Source organism: Hyaena hyaena, unplaced genomic scaffold (genome assembly GCF_003009895.1).
Source record: "Hyaena hyaena isolate Hyena2069 unplaced genomic scaffold, ASM300989v1 scaffold_556, whole genome shotgun sequence".
Taxonomy (NCBI): domain Eukaryota; kingdom Metazoa; phylum Chordata; class Mammalia; order Carnivora; family Hyaenidae; genus Hyaena; species Hyaena hyaena.
In genome coordinates, this window is record NW_024081189.1 from 843,226 (window position 1) to 866,273 (window position 23,048).

General features: G+C 35.5%; 1 protein-coding gene across 1 annotated transcript in view; it reads right to left on the reverse strand.

Moving 5' to 3' along the window:
* HTR2C (5-hydroxytryptamine receptor 2C) overlaps window positions 1-23,048 on the reverse strand; it is a 139,741-nt gene that overhangs the window by 23,956 nt on the left and 92,737 nt on the right. Inside the window, exon 3 of the mRNA XM_039256084.1 lies at window positions 22,623-22,823. Within this exon, the coding sequence (XP_039112015.1) occupies window positions 22,623-22,823 (201 nt within the window). The remainder of the gene's footprint in view (window positions 1-22,622; window positions 22,824-23,048) is intronic.

A 23,048-nucleotide genomic window follows, 5' to 3' on the forward strand; every position in this document is an offset into this window, starting at 1 on the left:
TTTCTTCAAAGAAGACATCCGGATGGCCAACAGACACATGAAAGGATGCTCAACGTCCCTCATCATCAGGGAAATGCAAATCAAAACCGCAGGGAAATGTTACCCCACACCTATCAGAATGGCTAAAAAGAAAGCACATGAGACAGCCGTGTGGGTGAGGGCATGTAGGAAAGGGAAGCCTAGTGCATTGTTGGTGGGAATGCAAACTGGTGCAGCCGCCATGGAAAACCGTATGGGGTTTACTCAAAAAATTAAAAACAAAACTACCATCTGATCCAGCCATTCCACTTCTGTGTACAGGCACACTTCAGTTTTATTTATTTATTTATTTATTTTATTTGAGAGAGAGAGAGAGAGAGAGGCTGAGAATCCCAGGCAAGCTTCACACTCATCATAGAGTCTGATGCAACGCGAGGGTTTGATCCCAGGACCCCCGGATCGTGGCCTGAGCGAACATCAAGAGTCGGAGGCTCCACCGGCTGAGCCACCCAGGTTTCCCAAGCATACCTCATTTTATTGTGCTTCCCAGATACTGCGGTTTTTACACATTGAAGAATTGTGGCAGCCCCCTGTCAAGCAAGTCTGTCGGCACCATTTTTCCAACAGCATGGGTCCAGTTCATGTCTCTTGTTCGTGTTTTGGTAATTCACACAATACTTCAAACGTTTTCATCTTTATTATATGTGTTATAGTGGTCAGTGATTAATAATCTTTTTTATCTTTTTTTAAATTGGGTATAGTTGATTTGATTAGTAATATTTGATGTTACCATTGTAATTGTTTTAGATGCCACAAACTGCATCCATATAAAATGGCAAACTTAACTGGTAAACGTCATGTGTGTCCCATGTACTCCATCAACTGGACACGTCCTCATCTCTCTTCCTCACCTCAGGCCTCCTACTCTGTGAGACAAAAGATACTGAAATCTGACCAATTAATAACCCTGCATAGCCTCTAAGTGGTCAAGTGAAAGGGAGACTCTCATGCTTCTCACTTTAAATCAAAAACCAACAATAATTAAGGTTAGTGAGATCGTGTCAAAAACTGAGATAAGCTCAAAGCGAGGCGTCCTGTGCCCAGCAGTGAGCCAAGTTGTGAATGCAAAAGAAAAGTTCTGAGGACAGTTAAAAATGCTATTTGAAGGACAACACAAATGATAAGAAAGGAACACATCCTTATTACTGATATAGAGAAAGTTTTAGTGGTCTGGAAGATCAAACCAGTTACAACCTTCCCTTAAGCCAAAGCCTAATCCAGAGCAAAGACCAAATTCTCTTCAATTCTATTAAAGTTGAGAGAGACAAGGAAGCTACAGAAGAAAATCTGAAGCTAGCTGAGGTTGGTTCATGAGGTTTGAGGAAAGAAACCATCTCCATCACATAAATATGCAAGGTAAACAGTGCTGATGTAGAAGCCACAGCAGGTTACCCAGAAGATCTACCTCAGATAATTAATGACAGTGGCTGCACTAAATGTAGTATTTTCTCTTTTTAAAAACTTTTTAAAAATGTTTTCTTTCTGAGAGAGAGAGACAGCATGAACAGAGGAGAGAGGGAGACACAGAATCCAAAACAGGCTCCAGGCTCTGAGGTAGCTGTCAGCACAGAGCCCAATATGGGGCTCAAACCCACAAACCATGAGATCATGACCTGAACCGAAGGCGGATGCCTAACCGACTGAGCCACCCAGGCACGCCCAGATATAGTATTTTCAAAGTAGAGAAAACAGACTTCTATTGGAAGAAGATGCCATCCAGGTCTTTTGTAGCTAGGTGAGAGAAGTCAGTGCCTAGCTTCAAAGCTTCAAAGGATGGACCAACTTGTCAAGAGCTAATGTAGCTGGTGACTTTAAGAGGAAGCCAATGCTGACTGACAATTTGAAACTCCTAGAGCCTTCGAGAATGATGCTAAATCTACTCTAGAAATAGAACGACAAAGCCTGGATGACAGCACATCTGTTTGTAACTTGGTTTACTGACTGTTTTAAGTCCATTGTTGAGACCTTCTACTTAGAAAAAAGATCCCCTTCAAAATATTACTCCTCCTTGGCAACTCATCTGGTCACCCCGGTGCTCTGATGAAACTAGACAATGAGATTAATGTTGTTTTCACACGAACACAATACCCATTCCGCAGTCCATAGATCAGGACTGTAATAAACTCAACTTTATTATTTAGGAAATAAATGTTGTAAGAATATAGCTGCCATAGATAGTGATTCCTCTGATGAATCTGAGCAAGGTAACTTTAAAACCTTCTGGAAAGGAGTCACTATTCTTGATGCCATTAAAAGCATCTGTGATTCATGGGAAAAGGCCAAAATGTCAACATTAATAGGAATTTGAAAGTTGATTCCAACCCTCATGGACTTTGAGATCAATTTAACAAAAGTGTAAGACCAGTACACTGAAAAGTGCAAAAAAAGTTAAAGAAACAAAAGAATATAAAGAATTCTAAATACAGGGAAATACATCTGGTGTTCACGGACTGGAAGACTGAATATTGTTACAATGACAATAGTCTACAAAATGATCTACAGATTCAATGCAATTCTTGTAAAAACCCTGGAAGCCTTATTTTTCAGAAATTGGCAAAATGAGTATAAAATTCCTATAAAGATGCAAGAGATCTAGAATATCCAAAACAATACTGCAAAAAAGAATAAAACAGACATCCAGATCCAGGAGGTACAGAGAATTCCCATTAAAACCAACAAAAGCAGGCCAACAGCAAGACATATTGTAACTATGTTTGCAAAATATAGTGATAAAGAAAAATCTTAAAAACAACAAGACATAAAAAGTCCTTAATTTACAAGGGAAAACTGATAAGGCTCCCTAGAGATTTATCAAAGAACCTTGGCAAGCCATAAGGGAGGGGCATGATACATTTAAAGTCCTGAATGGGAAAAATCTAAAGCCAAGAATCTTCTATCCAGCAAGGCTATCATTCAGAATAGGAGAGAGAAAAAGTTTCCCAGACAAACAAAAACTAGAGGAGTTTGTGACCATTAAACCAGCTCTGCAAGAAATATTCAAAGGGACTCTTGGGGTGGAAAGAAGACACCAAAAGGGACAAAGACAAGAAAGGATCAGAAAATAATATCAAGAAACTATGACAGAATAAGTACTAAAATGGCAATAAACATGTATCTATCGATAATTACTCTGAATGGACTAAATGCTCCAATCAAAGGACATATGGTGTCAGAATGGATAAAAAAAAAAAACAAAAAACACCCCAAGACCCATCTATAAGCTGCTTATAAGAGACTCATTTTAGACCTAAAGGCAGCTGCGGATTTAACGCCAGGGATGGAGAAACATTAATCACACAAATGGATCTTCAAAGAAAGTCAGAACAGCAATACTTATAACTAGGCTTTTTTGTTCTTGTATTGTTTTTATCCTGCTTTAGTATCAGGGTAGTACTGGCTTCATTGAATAATTTTGAATGTGCTCCCTCTATTGCATTATTTGTAAGATCTTCATAAAGATTGTCATTTGTTATTTTTTAATTTTAAATGTTTGGGAGAATTCACCACTGAGACGATATGGTCCTGGACTCTTCTGTGCTGGGAGATTTTTGATTCCTGATTCAACTTTCATTCTTTTTATTGGTCTAAAAAGATTTTCCTGTTTCTTGGATTTAAGACTCATGATTCAATCGCGGTGAGTTGTGCATTTTTAGGAACTATCTGGGTTTTTTCCCCTAAGTTATGTGATTTCTAGGTGTATAATTTTTTATAGTAATCTGTTAGCACACTATGTATTTCTGTTGTTATTTGTTATATTGTTTTCTCTTCCATTACTCATTTTGGTTTTTGAGTCTTGTTTTCCTTGTTAATGTAGTGAAAGCATTGCCAATTTTGTTGATTGTTTTGTAAAAAACTGGTCATTACTTTCAATGTTATTGTTTATTCTGGTCTCTAACTTTTTTTTCCTGATTTTTCTTTGTCATTTCCTTCCTTTACTAAATTTCAGGTAAGTCTCTTCTTTTTCTGGTTCCCTGTGGCATAATGTGAAGTTGTTTATTTGAACTGTTTTTTTTTTTTAAATACAAGCATGTCTAGCACAAATTTCACTCTAACGTTTGCTTTTGTTGCATCCTATATGTTTTAGAATATTATGTTTTCTTTTTCTTTTGTTTTGAGACATGTTTTGACTTGCCATTTGATTTCTTATTTGGCCCATTGCTTGTGTAGTAGTATTTTGTTTAGTATTTACATATTAAATGTTTCATATTTACATTGTAGAGTTTCCAGCTTTATTTTGTTATTGATATTTAGTTTTGTACCAATTGTGGTTGGTATGAATTCAGTCTTCTTAAATTTGATAAATATTTGTTAAAAATTGTTAAATAATTTCTTAAATATTTGTTCTGTCTCTTTTTATGTGATTTAACCAGGGATTCTTCTGGGAGCACTTGATGAAAATGTGTATTCTATTTTCCTTGGATGGAATGTTTTACATATATCATTTAGAACCATGTATCCTAGGTATGCTTCAAGTAAAAAATATTCTTATTGAAAAAATAACATTAACTGAGAGTACTCATTTAAAATAAAGCATATCGGGGCACCAGAGTGACTCAGTCGGTTGGGTGTCCAACTTTGGCTCAGGTCATGATCTCATGATCTGTGAGTTCGAACCCTGAATCAGGCTCTGTGCTGACAGCTCAGAGCCTGGAGCTTGCTTTGGATTCTCTGTCTCCCTTTCTCTCTGCCCCTCCCTCCCTCACTCACTCTCTGTTTCAAAAATAAATATTAAAAAATTTAAAATAAAGCGTATCAGAGAGAATGTGGGTGAGGGGAGATTGGTGAAATAGGTGAAGAGGATTAAGAGTACACTAATGAGGAGCAAGTGAGTCATGATGTATAGAATTATTGAATCACTATACTGTATACCAAAACTAATATAACACTATATGTTAATTATACTAGAATTAAAATTAAATTTTTTAAATAAAATAATAATGAAAAAGAATAAAGTTGGAGCACTCACATTTCCGCATTTTAAAACATGCTACAAATCTATAGTAATTAAGAATGTGTAGTACTAAGGTAAGGAGAGTTTTATAGATCAACGGAATAGAATTGAGAGTCTACAACAGACAGTTATGTTTTGTTAATTATTTTTTGACAAGGTGAGTATTCAATTCAATGGGAAAGAAACAGTCTTTCTAACAAAGGGTGCTAGGACAATTGCATATGTATTCGCAAAGAATGAAACTAGACTCTGACCCCACAATATTTACAAAAATTAACTTAAAATGAATAAAAGATCTAAATGTAAGAGCTAAAACTATAAAAGCCTTAGATGAAAATATAGCAGTAAATCTTTATGACTCAAGGCAAGAAAAAACTCCTTAAATGTGATACCAAAAGCGTAAATCATAAAGAAAATGTCTTTTATCTAGTATATATAAAGAGCTTCTGCAACTTTGGGGTTAAAATAAAGCCCAATTAAAATTTAGTAAAATATCTAACTATACATTTCCCTAAAGTAAACATACAATTGGCCAGTATGAATAGTAAAGTACATTCAATATCATTAGTCATTAGCAAAATATAAATTTAAACTATAATTAAGATACCACTTAACACACACTAGGATGAGAACACTGCATATAGACAATAACAAATGTTGGTGAGGATGTGAAGAATTTGGAAGTCTTCTGTATAGTTGGTGGGAATTTAAAATGGTGCATTGGGGGGTGGGTGCGACTGGGTGGCTCAGTCGGTTAAGCTTCCGACTTCAGCTCAGGTCATGATCTCCCGGTTCGACCTGATCTCACAGTTCGTGGGTTTGAGCCCCGCATCGGGCTTTCAGAGCCTGGAGCCTGTTTCAGATTCTGAATCTCCCTCTCTCTCTGGCCCTCCCCTGCTCATGCTGTCTCTCTCTCTCTCTCTCTCTCTCAGAAATAAATAAAATGTTAAAAAAATTAAAAAATAAAATGGTGCATTGAGAAATAGTTTGACAGTTCTTAAATAAGTTAAGCGTATAGTTACCACGTAATGTAGGAATTCTACTCCTAGGATATACCTGTGAGAATCGAAAATACATGTCCATACAGAAATTTTCATATGACTGTTCAGAGAAGCATTATTGATAATAAAAAAGGAGTGGAAACAATCCAAATGCCCATCACCAGAAGAATGAATAAATTGTGGTAATTCCATACAATGGACTATTACTCAGCCATAAAAATAAAGGAAGTGATGTTACATGCTCAAACATGGGTAAGCTCTGACAATGTGATGTTATTTGAAAGAAATCATACACAAAAGGTCATAGTGTATAATTTTCTTTATATAAAATGTTCAGAATATGCAAAATCATACAGACACAAGGTAGATTACTGTTTGCGTGGGGTCAGGGGGAGGATTGAATTGTAACTCCTAATCTGTAAGTGGTTTATCCTTGGGGTAATGAAAATATTCTGGGACTGGGCAGTGGTGATGGCTGCACAACTTTGTGAATATGTTAAAAACCTTCAGCAAAATTATAAATGAAAGAGGAGAAATTGCAACGAATACCAAAGAAATACAAAGGTCATAAAAGACTACTATATGCAATTATATGCCAACAAATTAGATAATCTAGAAGATATGGATAAATTCTTAGACACACACAACCTACCAAGATGAGTCATGACGGAAGAGACAATTTTGAACAGTCTGATAATGAGTAAGGAGATTGAAGCAGGAAACAAATGAACAAAAAAACAAACAAAGCACCCCAAACCTCCCCAAAAGGAAAAACCCGGGACCAAATGGTTTCACTGGTGAATTCTACAAAATGTTCAAAGAATGAAGGTTATATTTTTCAAATGCTTCCAAAAACTTGAAAAAGAAGGAACATTCCCAAACTTATGTTATGAGGCCAGCATTACCTTGATACCAAAGCCATAAAAGGACACTATAGGAAAAGAAAGCTACAATTCAATAGCTTTGAAGAATGTAGACGCAAAAATCCTCAACAAAACACTTGCAAACTAAATTCAACAGCACAATAAAAGGAACATACACCATGATCATGTGGGATTTATCCTTAGGATGCAAAAATAGTTTGACATATGCAAATTAGTGTATTACGTCACACTAATCCAATGGAAGATAAAAATCACAGGATTATCTCAATAGATGCAGAAAAAGCATCTCACAAACTTCAACATGCTTTCATGATAAAAGCTCTCCACAAATTGTGCATAGAAGGAATGTACCTCAACGTAATAAAGACTGTACATAACAAGCCCACAATCAATGTACTCAATGGTGAAAGACTGAAATCTTTTCCTCTAAGAACAGACACATGACAAAGGTGCATACTGTCACTATTCTTATTCAACATACTACAGAATGCCCTAGTCAGAGCAATTAAGCAGGAAAAATAAATAAAAGGAATCCAAATCTGTTTATAGCTAACATGATTGTATATATAGAAAATTCTAAAAGACTACACCAAAAAACTATTAAAACTAATAAAGTTTCAGTATACAAAAATCAACATACAGAAACCAATTGCATCTTTATGCATTACAAATTATTTGAAGAAGAAATAAAGAGAAAAAGAATCCCATGTACAGTAGTATCAAAAATGATAAAATACTTAGGAATAAGTGAACTAATTTGGTGAAAGATTATGCACTGAAAGCTATAAGACTCTGGTGAAAGAAATTGAAGAAGATAGATGCAAATGGAAAAATATCTATGTTCATGGATAGGAAGAATTGATACTGTTAAATGCCCATATAACCCAAAGCCATCTTTAGATTCTATGAAACGGTTATCAAAATCTGAATGGCACCTTTCACAAGAATAGAGAAGACAATCCTAAAATTTTCATGGAACTGGAAAAGACTCCAAGTAGCCAAAGTAGTCTTGAGAAAGAACAAAGCTAAAGGCATCATGCTTCCTGATTTTAAACCATACTACAAAGCTATTGTAATCAAAATATTATGTCACTGGCATAAAAACAGACAGCTAGATCAATGGAACATAATCAAAAGCCCAGAAATAAACCCATGCATATATAACCAACGAGTATTTGACATGGGAGTCAAGAATACTCAATGGGGGAAAAGATAGTCTCTTCAAGAAATGGTACTGAGAAAACTGGATAGTCACATGCAAAAGAGTGACATTGTACCCTAATCTTACACCATTCACAAAAATTAACTTGAAATGGATTACAGACTTAAATGTAAGACCTAAAAGTACAAGAGTCTTACAAAAAAAATTTTTTTAAAAAACAAAACACAGGAAAAGCCTCTTGTTTTGGCAAAGATTTTTTTGGATATGACATCAAAAGCCTGAACGATAAAAGTGATAATAAGACGGATGACATCAAACCAAAAAGCTTTTTCACAGCAAAAGAAACAATCAAGAGTGAAAGGGCAACCAAAAGAGTGGGAGGAAATATTCATAAACCATGTATCTGATATGGAGCTTAATATCTAAAATACGTAAAGAATGTATATGATCCAATAGAAAGGAAACAAGTAACCCAATTAAAAAACGGGTAAAGGAAGATGTTACCATGCTGAAAACTTGAAAAAGAGTATACAGAAAAATCTGGCTTATTTCTTAGAACTGCATGTAAATCTACAATGATCTCAAAATTAAAAGCTTATTTAAAAATTTTTTCTAAATGGTCAAAAAGCCCAAACAGATATTTTCCCAAAGAAGACCTATAAACGGCCAACAAGTACATTAAAAAGGTGATCAACATCACTAACCACCAGGCAAATGGACATCAAAACCAGAGTGTGATATCACCTCATACCTGTTAGAATGACTATTATAAAAGACAAAAAGGACAACTAGTGTTGCCGAAGATGTGGAGAAAAGGGAGCCTTGGTGCAGTGATGGTGATGAGGGAGCAGAAGGCAGGCAGACAGGCAGCAACCCCCCACTCCCACCCCTGGTGGAATATGTGTGACATTCCTGGGGCACTACGGCCCAAGAACAAAAGAAAGGGGAGAAAACAAAGGGTTAGTTGATAGAGACCATAGTCCTGCAAGACATGAGTCTCCATCACTCTCCATAGTGACCCGTGGGGAACAAAGGCAGAAGGAACTGGCAGATGGAACTCAATTTCCTTATAACCTGCAGCCCATTGACGAATTCTTGAGGCGGGCAGAATAAAACGTTTCTCCAGGAACTCCCTACTGTCTTAATGCTAATGCTTTGCTAGAGGGAAAAACAACCTTAGCTTGACAATAGCTAGGCCTCCAGTATCTTGCGAGTCTTCTTTCCCATATGAAAATCTCACTGGAAACTTTTCCTGGACTTTACCTCCCCCAACTCCATAGTTTATAACCAGTCTCTCCTCATGGCCCCCAGGGCAGCTTTTCCTGCCCACGGGTCCTGTCCCTGTGTTTCAATAAAATGACCTTTTGGCACCAAAGACGTCATCAAGAATTCCTTCTTGGCCGTTGGCTTAGGACCCTACAAACCCCACTGGCACCCGCAAAATCCTCATCATTGGTAGGAATGTAAATTGGTAAAGCCCTTAGAGAAAGCAGCATGGAGTTTTTAAAAAATGAAAAAAATAGAACCGACTTATGATTCAGCAAGCCCACTTCTGGGTATATATCCAAAGGAAGTAAAATCCTCTCCAGAAACACACACACACACACACACACACACACACACGCGCGCGCGTACTATTCAATGACAAAAGGAAGGAAATCCTGCCGTTCGCAACAATGTGTATGAATCTTGAGGGCATTATGCTAAGTGAAATAAGCCATACAGAGAAAGACGAATACTGTATGAGCTCGCTTACATGCATGTGGTATCTGAAACAGCCAAACACATAGAAACAAAAAGTACACTGGTGGTTGCCAGGGGCTGGGGAGTGGAGGAAATGGGGAGACGGAGATGCGGGTCAAAGGGTACAAACTTCCAATTGTACAATGAATAAGTTCTGGGGATCCACTGTATACCATGATGATTATAGTTAACAATACTTACAGTATACTTGAAAGGTACTAAGAAAGTAGATCTTAAATGCTCTCAGCACACACACACACACACACACACACACAAACCCACACAAAGTAACTGTGAGATGATGGATGTGTTAATTAACTTATTATGGTACTTATTTCAATATACATACATATATCAAATCACATTGCACACATTAAACTTACACAATGGTATAAGGAACTTATATATCAATAAACCTGGAAAAAATGGTAACTTCTGAATTTTACTCTTTGGAGGTGTGAATTTATGTGAATTATATCTCAAGTACAGGGAAGTAAGGCATGGAAAAAGTTACATTATGCTAACACCAAGAAAAGAAAGCTGATGACTTTATGGTAATATTACACTATTTCAATTTATCAAAATTTCAAATGCAATCTAATTGTGCACCTAATGAGACAGAGTAAAGATGCATTGAGTAAAACTTATAGAGCTGAAAGTAGAAATAGAAAAATCTACCAATATAGTCAGAGAATTCAACATCCCTCAATCAGTAACTCATGGAAAAAGTAGAAAAAAAGTAATGAGCGCTTAAAACACTTTCAACCAACATATGCTATTAATATGTAGGTAATAATCCACCCAAAATAGGAGAATACAATTTTCTTCCAAGGGCACATAAGACATTTAGCAGTGTAGACCGTATTCCTCAAGTTAATAATGATCGATTACTTGTATGAATTAAATAGTATAAAATACATTTTGTGACGATTTCATTAAATTAAAATTGATAAGAGGAATATATAAAGAAAGTCCTCAAATATTTGGAAACTAAAGAGTACATTTCTGAAACTCATGGTTTAAAAGAGAAATCACAAGAGAAATTACGAAGTAGTTTTCAATGAATGAAAATTGTAACAAAATTAGGTTATGTTTATGACGAATCAGTGAAATCTACTTATGAAACAAATGTTGCACTGTATATTAACTAAAATTTAAATTAAAAAAAAAGCAAAACCAAAAAAACTGCACATGAAAATCTCTGACCATTAAAGTAAACACTAACAAAATGAACTTCATTAAAAGACTAAAAGGCTAGAGACAGATTGGAAGAAAATATTCTGAGTATGTGTATTTGGCAAAAGACTCATCTAGAATGTAAAAATTAAGTCTAGAAATCAATTTTTAAAAGACAATTATACTGATCATAGGCAAATGGGTAGAAAAGAGAGACATTACAAAGGATGTAAAAGAAGACATCCAAATGCATTAATAAATGTAAGAAAAAGTACTCAACAATATAAGTCATTAGAGATAAAAAAGAGAATAAATACTAAAATGAGATTATCACTACATCCTGACCAGAACACATTTAATTATTAGGACCAGAGCTTGGCAAATTGTAATGCATGGGCCCAGCCCGGCCTACAGCCTATATTTATGTCGACTGAGAATTATTTTACATTTTTAAAAGGTTGTTAAAAATTTATGCAACAGAGATCATATGTGGCCCACAAACTCTAAAATATTCACTACTTGGCTCAAATAAAAAATGTGTTTCACCCCCCCCCCCATTAAGACTGACAATACTAATTTTCGGCAAAAAAAAGTTATTCTTTTTCTTGCCTTTCTTACACTACATTTCTTACACTACTAGATTATGGATGGTTTCATGAATGGATATAACCAGTCTAGATAAACTTTTGATTTCTCTCTTAGGTAAATGAACAACAGAAATGAATGGTTTTATCCACAAAAAAACACTGACACTCAGGTTCTTTGCAACTTTATTTATAACAACCAAACACTGGAACAAGGTAAATTCATCTTGTTAACATTTATACAATGGAACACTATGTGACAATGAAAAAAAAAACCAACTGCTGATAAATGCAATAACATGGATGGATCATACAGACCCAATATGGATTGAACGAAATCAGACTCAAAAGAGTACGTGAAAGATTGCATATTATGTGTTTCCATTTATATGATGTTCCAAACAGGCAAAATTAATCTGTGGTTATAGAAGTCAGACTTGGTTACCCACTGGAGATTACAAAAAGGGGGCAATAGGTCATCCTCTGGATATTTGGAATGTTCTATATCTCTTCCTGTGTGTTCATTATAGTAGCATATAGATCTGTAAAAATTCATCAAGCTATATACTGGAGACTTGTGTACTTCGCTGTATATGTCACACTTAAAATTTTTAAGAAGGCTTAAAGTTTATAGATACCATGAATTATATTCACAGACATAGGTTAGTACCATTGCCCTAAGGTGAAAATGATACCTGAGATGTCGAAAGATGAGATAGAGGAGATATTCTGAGAGCATGGGTTGAACTGTGAACCGTGGCTACTAAGTAGTCATGAAGGTGGACAAAAGTCATGAAGGTGGTACATTACTATGTATCGAAATAACCAAACCACTAATACGGTAGAGAATTTTGTATAGCACCGGGAAATGGCCCTGGCCAAAGGACAAGGGTGAGCTAACATGCCAAAACCAAGGCGGTTAAAAAAAAAAAATCAAGGCAGAGAGGAAAGAAAAAGAGTAAAAAGCAGTGTTTGAAGGAATTCTCTGAGAAACTGAACATGGAGATTTGAAGAAAAACTTTGGTTCTTGTAGTCCTGGGTGTACCTGGCTCACTTAAGGAAGTGAAGATGTGTCATGTGTATGGTGAGAACCATTCTTTTTGCAGAGAAAGGAGAGAAGAAGGTGTGGATGCATAAATGAGGAACAATGAAGGCTTCAATTAAGAAAGCAAGTGACGAGATGGAAAGACTGGATTGTGAAAAATATTAAGGAATATTAAGGACAGGTTGTGTTGATTTGCTGTGGGGAGAAAGAGAAGAATTCCAAAACGATTCTCAGGTTTCTTTTTGGGTAAACGGGAGATGCTGTTGGTGTTCACGTGAGGAACAAAAATTCAGGAGGAAGACAAACAGAAATGTGGGGAGGGATGAGTGTGACTTGGCGAGATGGCATTTGAGAAACATATACAACATTCATCTCTATACCCCTATACATCTTAAGCTAGAAAACTGGATATAATCTGGATAGAAATAGAAATGTTTACTTGAGAGTCACCAGTAGATAGATTTTAGTTTTTCTCTGTGGAGGAAGTGAACCAGGAAAACCGTATGGGCAACCAGAAAAAATAGAATCTTGGGGAAGATTGAAGTTTGTAAAGCAGAAAATGAAGAAAATAAATGAGAATAGACAGAATGATACGAGTGAAGAAAACCAAAGGAAAATGATGTCATAGCACATGGAGGAAGAGAAAATTCAGAGGAAAGCATCTTCAACAGTTTCAGATGCCACCGAGGGAGCTAAAGTTGGAAACACAGTTCTTTTTTTTTTTTTTTTAAGTTTTATTTATTTTGAAAGAGAGCATGAGTGGGGACGGAGTGGAGAGAGGGAGAGTAAGGGAGGGAGAGAGAGAGAGAATTCCAAGCAGGCTTCGCACTATCAGTGCAGAGCTTGATGCAGGGCTCAAACTCATGAACCATGAGATCATGACCTGAGCCAAAATCAGGAGTCGGACGCTTAACTGACTGAACCACGCAGGCGCCCCAGGAAACACAGCTCTTAAATCGTGATCCCTGGATCCCTGGGTATCTCTAAGACTCTTTCAATGGTATTGTGAAATCAAAACCATTTTTTATAATAATCTTAATGTGTTATTTGCTATTTTTATTGCATATACATTTTTAAATTTTTTTTTTTTTTTGAGAGAGAGAGAGAGCCAGGAAGGGGAGAGAGAGAGAGAGAGAATCCCAAAGAGGCCCTGCATTGTCAGTGCAGAGCCCGATGTGGGGCTTGAACCCATGAATCATGATATGATGACCTGAGCTGAAACCCAAGAGCTGGATACTTAGCCGACTGAGCCACCCATGCTCCCCTACTGTGTTTACATTATTAATGATGGTGCAAAATAATAGTGGGTAAAACTGCTGGTGCCTTAGCATGGCTCAGGCTATTGACACCAAATTGTACAAGTTGTCATTGTATTGTGTACTGCTATACACGTTCAAGGAAAAAAAGGGCCAGTTTTACTTAAGAATATCCTTAGCCAAGCTGTAAAAAAATATTAATTTTACTAAATTTTGACTCTTAATAATCGATGTGATGAAATGGAAGTATACATAGAGCATTTCTTTTTTTCTTTTTTTCTAATGTGTATTGACTTTTGAGAGAGAGAGACAGAGTGTGAGCGGAAGAGGGGCAGAGAGAGAGATACAGAATCCGAAGCAGGGTCCAGGCTCTGAGCTGTCAGCACAGAGCCCGACGTGGGGCTCAAACTCACGGACCAAGAGATCACGACCTGGGCTGAAGTCAGATGCTTAACCAACTGAGCCACTCAGGTTTCCCTACCTAGAGCATTTCTGCTGCATGCTGATATCAGGTGGTTACTTTGAGGAAAAGCACTCATTCAGTCGATAGACTTGGAGGATGAGCTAGACATTTGTGTCATGGATTAACATTTTTACTGGAAAGAAAGTGCCGCACACACTAGCGTAATTCATACTTGGGTATTTGGCAGCTATTTTCTCAAAAATGTGGGAGTCAAACTCGTCATGTCAAGGAAAAAGACAGATGGTGTTTCCTGCTAATGATAACATTTGAGCTTTCACGTGAATATTGGAACTTTGGAAAACCTGGATCCATCCCTGGGAGTGGATCATCTTTCCAATATTTAGAGACTTTGCTGATAGGACTGGTAAGGATTATTAATGCATGTGATTTTTGATACTGTGTTAACATTTGGGAAATCTGCAGAGCTCAGGGAGCCAGTATTTTCCAAATGACCTATGCTTGATATTATAGAATAAAGCATGGGTAAAATATCAAAGTGCAAGACAGACTAGCGGATTTTAATGAAATAGCATACACAAAGATTAGTGATAGAGTTTCCAATTCCATAATGCAACTGAACTTAAGAAACTACTACTTGCTGAGTTTTAGTGAGTACCAAAGAAAATGTCCACTATTATCTGAAAACATTATTAAAATACTTTCCCCTAGTGACGCTACCCATCTATATGAGGATATGTATTTTCTTCACATAATTCAACCAGAGCAACTCATTGAGACATATCAGAGGCAGAGGCAGAGATGAGAATTGTGCTGTCTTCTATTAAGCCAGATAATAAAGAGAATTTTTTTAAAAGTATAAGACAATAGGGGTCCCTGGTTGGCTCAGTCAGTTAAGCATCTGACTCACTTTTGCCTCAGGTCATGATCTCATGGTTTGTGAGTTCGAGCCCTGCATCAGGGTCTGTGCTGACAGCGTGGAGCCTGCTTGGGATCCTCTCTCTCCCTCTGTCTCTGCACCCCCACCCCCGCTTTCTCTCTATCTCCCTCAAAGTAAATAAAAATAAACTTTAATAAAAAATTAAAAAACAAAAGTGTAAGACAAGGTCACTCTTCACTAACTTCATTTTTTTGGAAAATAAAGCTATTTTTCATACAGCTATGTTATTTGTGTGAGCAAACGATAAATTTGTTGGCTTTTAAATAAATTCATCCGTAAATACAATGTTCTCAATTGTAACTATAGAACAATAAATATTGATAGATATAACTCATCTAAACAGAGGCTCATTGGGGTCTTCAATAATGTTTAAGTGTGTAAAGAGACCTTGAGACCAAAAAGCTTGAGAACTGATGAATTAGACAGTTATGAAGTCACTAATGAACTTACAGAGAAGAGCTTCAGTAGAGTGATAGAGCTACAAAATTAACCGTTACACGAGGAATCATAAATGGCGACAAGGAAGACATGAAAGTGACAATACGATAAGTAAAGTCTAAGAGACAGACTAGCCATTATTTAACTTAGTATACAGATGAGCAAAAGTATGTATTTCAAATGCAGTTAATTTCTTCCTACATTAGTTTACACATTTAAAGAGACCCCTCTCAAAATACAAACAGGATTTTAAAATGTTAAAGCTCATGTGGAAAATGAAACATTCCAGAATGTCGAGAAAAGCTCTAAAAGGTAAGAGTGAAGAGGAACCATATCAGAGGACAAAATTTATTATAAAATTTTCATAATTAAAATAGTGAGGAATTGATACATGAATGGACACACAACTGGGATATGATGAAAAGTTCAGAAATAGGACCAGATATGGAAGAAAACTTAATACACTCTAAGGATGGCATTGCAAAATTACCGACTACATAACCTTTTTAAATAAAACAGCACAAGACAATGGAATGATTGTTTGAGAAAAGATAAAATTGAATGCATATCTCAACATGTACAAAAATAAACTCCAAATGGATCCGAGATCTAAATGTTAAAAACTAGGAAAGTATGCGTGATTTACTATCTAACCTGAGTGTGGGACAAGATTTTATAACAATGACTCAACATAAAAAAAGTCTGTATACAAATAGTATACATGGAAAAAATATTTTCATTTATAACATGTAAAATGTTTATTATCTGTGATGTGTAAGGAGCTATTGAAACTAAGAAACAGAAAGTTTAAAAAAACAGGAAAATGAGCAAAAGATACACTTTGCAAAAACGAATTTACCAATGGCACTTAAATATATGACAGCAAGCTCAATTTCATTCACGATAGAGTAGATACAAATTAAAACTTTAAGGAGTTAACATATTTCACCTATTCATTTGGCAAAATTTTGAAAGTTTGAAAATATACTTTGTTTCCAAGGCTTAGGGGAAAAGGTCTCTCTTACCTGGCTGGTAGGAAGGAAAAGTGGTTCAACCCCTTACTAATTGTTATGTATATGTTTGCCCTTTATAAATCAACTCCACTTCTAGGAATTTGTGTTGAAGTTAAGTTTCCAAAGACATGAAACACATGCAGAGTGAGAAGGAGTGAGTGGTATGCACATGATTATTTTTGGTGGAATTACTGGTAATTAGAAAACAGTAGAAACAACTTCAAATGCTCATACTACGCAGGATATTGGATAAATAAATTATGGCATATCTACCAATGCGGTATTAGTGGGTGTAAAAAAGAGAAGAAATTTGGCTTTTAAATGGAGTGTATTGGCCATTTACGTATTTGGGTTTACATCTCTCATCTTGCTATGAGTTGATATAGAGTGATTCTGGGACCTACTACAGAGTGAAGCACATCGATGCGTTAACATGTATGTAGTATTTTATCTTTTATATAAGAACAGAGGAACAACAATATATGTGGGGTTTTTGGGAAAAAATAAAATATACTCGAGAAGTGAGTGAATGGGTTAACCAAGAGAGAGAAGCAAGGGTGACATGTCTCTAATTATATACTATTTGTGTAGTTTTGACTTTTGGAACATAATATTTTTAAGTCTTTCTTTTAATTCTAGTTACGTAACATACAGTGTTATATGAGTTTCAGGTGTACAATATAGTAATTCACCAGTTCCATATGTCACCCTGTGCTCATCACAACTGCGCACCTTAATTTCTGTCACTATTCAACCTATACCCCTACCCTGTACCCTTAGGTAACCATCAGATTGTTCTCTATAATTAAACTTATATATATTTCCCTTCTCGGCGTTTTGGCTAAGATCAAGTGTAAACGTATATTTCTTGCTTTGACTCTCTTTCGTTTTCTTCCTTTGCTTGTTTGTTTTGCTTCTTAAGTTCCACATATGAGTGAAATCATATGGTATGGAACAAGATATTAAAATTTTACATATTAAAAACAAAGTCAATAATCAATTGATTGGGGTAAATCAATATTGAGTGTATACAGAAACCGAAAACTCCCTAACTATAAACAATTGGTAACAAAAGAACCACACAAAAGAAAAAAATTCAAATGAATCCGAGCATTCTGAACACAATGCTTTAACTATATATCCTTGGTGGGAACCATTCTAACAACAAACAGAAATGGTAATAAGAATGTTTAAATTTCGTTTTATTTATTGTACTGGCATGAGGCTAGAAATTCTGAAATGAATTTGTGGTATTGGAGGATTTAAAAACAATTTTAAAAATAGATAAATAGATGCTTTTGGGGACCAGGTTGTTCACAGTGAGAAATATGAGGACTAATAAGTAATTAGGAAAATAGCAGAAGAGTCCTGTGTGACTGGATGGGAATTAAAGGCATATTAAAGGCATTAAGGGCAATGATGTCCTCATAGTCATGACCATACCTAGATTCCATATCCTGTTTTATAAAACAATTGACCACTAAAAAGACCAAGGATTCCTCGTATGAGAGGACGAATTTTGGGGCTGGGGCGTGGAAAGTAAAGGGTGAAACTGACATCATTCATGTCAGAAAGTAAGTGCTCAAAAACTGATGGGACATATTGAAAAGAGTTCTCAAAAAATAGCCCAGGATAATTTGAGCACCAAAAAGAGTAAGTACAGTAGTGACTTAAGCTATACTGGCTACAAAAGAATTCAAAAGTGCTTAACAATATGACTAAATAAAAAACAAAGAGTGGGAGGGAATCCTAAGGAAAATTATCACTTGATAATCACATAATGAGAAATGATGTAGGGAAGAATTATCAATGGATTCTAAATCGATTGGGTCAAAGTTTGTTGGAAAAGAATTTCTTAATTTCCAAATATATGGAGATTTTCTGGTTATCTTTTGATAAACATTTCTACCTCCTTTGAGCTTCTGCCAAAGAATATGCACTTTATGATTCCAACACTGAAAGTTATTGAGGGGTGCGTGGGTGGCTCAGTCGGTTAAGTGTCGGACTCTTGGTTTCAGTTTAGGTCATGAACTCACAGTTCGTGAGTTCAAGTCCTACATTGGGCTCTGTTTTGACAGCATGGAGCCTGCTTAAGATTTCTCTCTCCCTCTCTCTCTGCACCTCCCCAGCTTGCTCTCTCTCTCTCAAAAAATAAGTAAATAAACATTAAAAATTTTTAAAAAAGAAAGTTACTGAGAATTGATTTACAGCCAAGTATACAGTCAATTTTGATAAATATTTCTTATGTAAATGATGGGAATATGTATGCCTCACTTTTCAATGAATGCAGCTTTGTTCATTGTTTTCATACAATTATTGAAAAGGCTGTGTTAAAATTTCACAGCATGATAGTAGATTTGTCTGTCTGTTCTAATAGTTCTGTCCCTTTTTGTGTAGTAATGTCGAGGCCGTATTATTATACACATACAAATTCATTATGCCATCTTGCAGATGAATTAAATCTTTTATTATGAAATAAGCTTGTGTCTCTAAAATATTTTTTAGTAAAGTCTGTTCTGTCAGATTATTAATATAGCCACACAGCCTTTCTGTTGGTTAGTATTTGTGTGGAGTACCTTTTTCTATTTCTTACTTTCCTTTATGATTTATATATGCCTCTTATAAACACATAGTTGGATTTTTTTGTCAAATCCGGTCTCACAATCTTAGAGTATCTGGTTCCACTTACAATTAATATAACTACTGATATATTTGGTTTCAATCCTGATCTGTGTTACTTTTTCTATCTTTTATTGCCCTCTATTGGATTCGCTTCATTATTCTCTAATATTCCTCTGTAAATTTGGAAAAACATTCCTTTTCTCTTAGGGAATACCCTCGAATGTACAAGTTATACTTTATTCATCAAAGCGTAATATTAAAAATCATTTTTTTCCTTCTCCTGGACAATGGAAAAAGTCTACTTTCAAACTTTGTACTTATATGCTATTGTTTTGTGCATTTTAGTTCCATAAATATTCTAAGCCTCAGAACACATATTTATGATTGTTTTCTACAGTTAATGTTACTCATATTTAACCACACATTTACCATTTTCTTTTTTTTCAATGATTCATTAAAAAGAATTTTTTTTGAGGGGCACCTGGGTGGCTCAGTTAATTAAGCGTCCGACTTCTGCTCAGGTCTGATTTCACTGTTTGTGATTTTGAGCCTCGCATCAGGCTCCATGCTGACAGCTCAGAGCCTGGAGCCTGTTTCAGATTGTGTGTCTCCCTCTCTCTCTGATCCCTTCCCCACTCGCACTCTGTCTGTCTCTCTCAAAGATAAATAAACATTAAAAAAATAAAATTTTTTTGAGTATAGTTGACACACAATGTTACATTAGTTTCAGGTGTATAACACAGTGATTCAGCAGTTGCCATTTTCACGGCTCTTGTTTCCTGCATCTCCAAGCTTCCATCTGTGGCCATTTTCCTTTGTTTTAAGAACATCCTTTAGTGTTTCCTTAAGTAGGAGTCTGTTTTTGGCATGTCTCTTAACTGTTGCTTGCCAGATAAAGTCTTCTTTCCACTTCCAATTCCAGAGGTGTCATTTTGCTGTGTATGTGGTTTTAATTTCGTATTCACTTTTTTATCAGCAGGTCGACATTGTCATTTTGACCCCTACCTTTCACTGTTGCTGTTGAGAAGGCCTTCCTCCATCTTCTCAGTGCTCCATTAAAGTTGATCTCTTAATATTTTCTCCTTAAAATGGATTTTTGCTTTTTTTCTGTAATGTTGTTATAATGGGTCTCAATGTTGATTTCTTGTTAATCATTCTGCTTGAGACCTGTTGAGCTCTTTTCAGTGGGAGAATCAGTGTATTTCTTCAGTTCCAAAAGCCATTATTTCTTCAAATAGTGCTTTTCTGCCATTCATTTCTCACCTTGTAAAACTCTTCTCACTTTATACTGTATGTTATTCTCAGTCTTCCTTCTTTTGTATCCTTCCAATCCTTCTTGCTTCATTTATCACAATTTCTTCCAATCAATCTTCAGTAATGCTCTGTTTTAAGTTGTGCCTAAACTGTCTTTGAGTTGTTAGGTTTTTGTGTTATGCCTGAGCTCCAGGTTTTCTGGTTGTTTCTCAAATCTTAAACGATCCTATTTGTAGTTTGTAGTTTCTTGCTGAAATATTTAATTTCAGCTTGTAATTTTCATATGCACTATACAAATAGTTCTTTATAATCTATGTCTGCTAATTCCGCTACCTTGAGTGTCTGTGGGTTCCTTTGTATTATTTTATTATGTTGTATGTGATTCATCTTGTCTTGTCTCTTCATGTGTCTGTTTAGCATTGTATTCTAGTTATCGGAGCTGAAAATTATTAAAAGAAATCATTTGAAGTGTAAAGAATGTGGTTTTTTTTTGCTTATACCAAATAAATTTAGAAATGTGAAAAATATGAAATCAACATAATCCACTTTTCAGGCTTCAGATTTTTATTGGTTACACAGGTAACTTAACCCAGACCTGAATTCCATGTCAAAGGTGATTTAAGCCTAGCCCATCCTTATTTCTAGTGTAGAGACCTTTGGCATCCCAAAAATAAGCTCCAGTGGGTTGATCCTTGCCTGCTCTGTATTCTTGCTTTACAACTTTCTTTGCTTGTGAGTGAAGTGAGTTTCTCAACCTGTTATTTACATCTTAAGGGTCGCAAATGCATCACTGGCAAAAGTGACTCAAAAGCCAGAGTTGTTCTTCCTGGATTTGTCTTTTTCTGGATCCCTCAGTATCTTGTTAGCTTCTCAAGGCTAATAGTATTTTTTCCATATTTTTTTATTCTCCTTAACACAACCATCATTGCAGATTATGCATCTGTCATTAGAAGCTGGTGCCCCTAATACTCTCAGTTAATTTAGCTCTATATTTCCTTTGTAAGCATCGTAAGAACGGGCATCTTTTTAGAGGAGCTCGGTGGAGTGGAGGAAGTAAAATCTGTTAGCACTTGAATATGTAGGTCAAATTGTGTAAATAGATTCACTTTTTTTCTGGGAGAAGTTTTATTGCTTTTTATCCAAAGATATGTGTGTGTGTTCACCTGCAATAGAACAATCTTAAAACTTAAATTTATTTTATCAATAAACCTCGAGTCAAAGTCTTTAGATGATATCAGTGAAGGCCATACAGATGTCTTGATCTTGTTATAAACTTAACCAGAATCTTTTATAGAAACGTAACTTTGAGGAATAATTGTTTAATGAGACACTAAATGTAAGTTCCAACTGGAAGAGGAGGAAGCAAAAGGGAAAAAAAAAACCCAAAGAAGATTGTAAACATCCTTACATTCCAATTGGTTAAGTTTTGTGACTTGAATATTAGCATCATGAAGGCATTTGTGAATATCTCAATCATAAGCAATAAGGTGATCATTTCTCTCACTTCAACCTCCCCCAAATCTTTAAAAAAATGGATTTTTTTCTAAGTGTATAACCAGAATCTAAGAAGATATTTTAAAACGGTGCAATAGTGTATTTTAGGTCAATTAGCAGCATAAATTTAGACATGTTTACTTCATAAAGATGTGACGTTATTGATTTTTCCACTTATGAAGATAAGAAAGAATAAAAATATTAAGATTAATATTCTGTGATAGATTGATCTTTTCCAAGATTTAAATGGTACATTTAAAAAATTTAGATGACCAAATATCTTTGTCATCTTCATACTTAAAATCGTTTTAAATATCTGAAAAGATTTTGAGTCTGTGTTGCAGATTTCATTGGCATATGGATGCATAAAATACTTTAGCAGCATAAATAGAATGTTTATATTTACATATTAATATACATTACATTTCTTTCATTATTGTTAACCTAAATATCAGATAAATAGGTTAAGAATAATTCTTAAACCGAATCCCGATTAAACGCAAATGTTACCAGTCGACGTCTGTTCGTTGTTCACAGTACATAATCCGAAAGTATTGAGCATAGCCGCTGCAATTCTAATGGCCAAGAAAGATATTTACCTATAGAAATTGCCCAAACAATAGCAATCTTCATGATGGCCTTAGTCCGCGAATTGAAACGGCTATGCTCAATAGGATTACGTATTGCTACATACCGATCCAGCGAGATAGCGCAGAGGTGCATGATGGACGCAGTTGAAAATAAAACATCCAAAGAAATCCAGACGGGGCACAAATACCTAGGTAGTGGCCAGACATAATCTGAAAGAGAAAAGAGAGAAGACAAGAATATATTATGCAAATTAAACCGTGTACAGTTTTACATGTTTGTCCATTTCCTCCCATAAGCTAAGCTTTTTAAAGTACAATGAAATTTGGTTAACATTATTTTCCCTAGTAATGGTAATGATGACAGTGATGAGGTCAATGCCGTCAGTGTTACATATATTATTTTTTAAAATTTTGTTAATGTTTGTTTATTTTTAA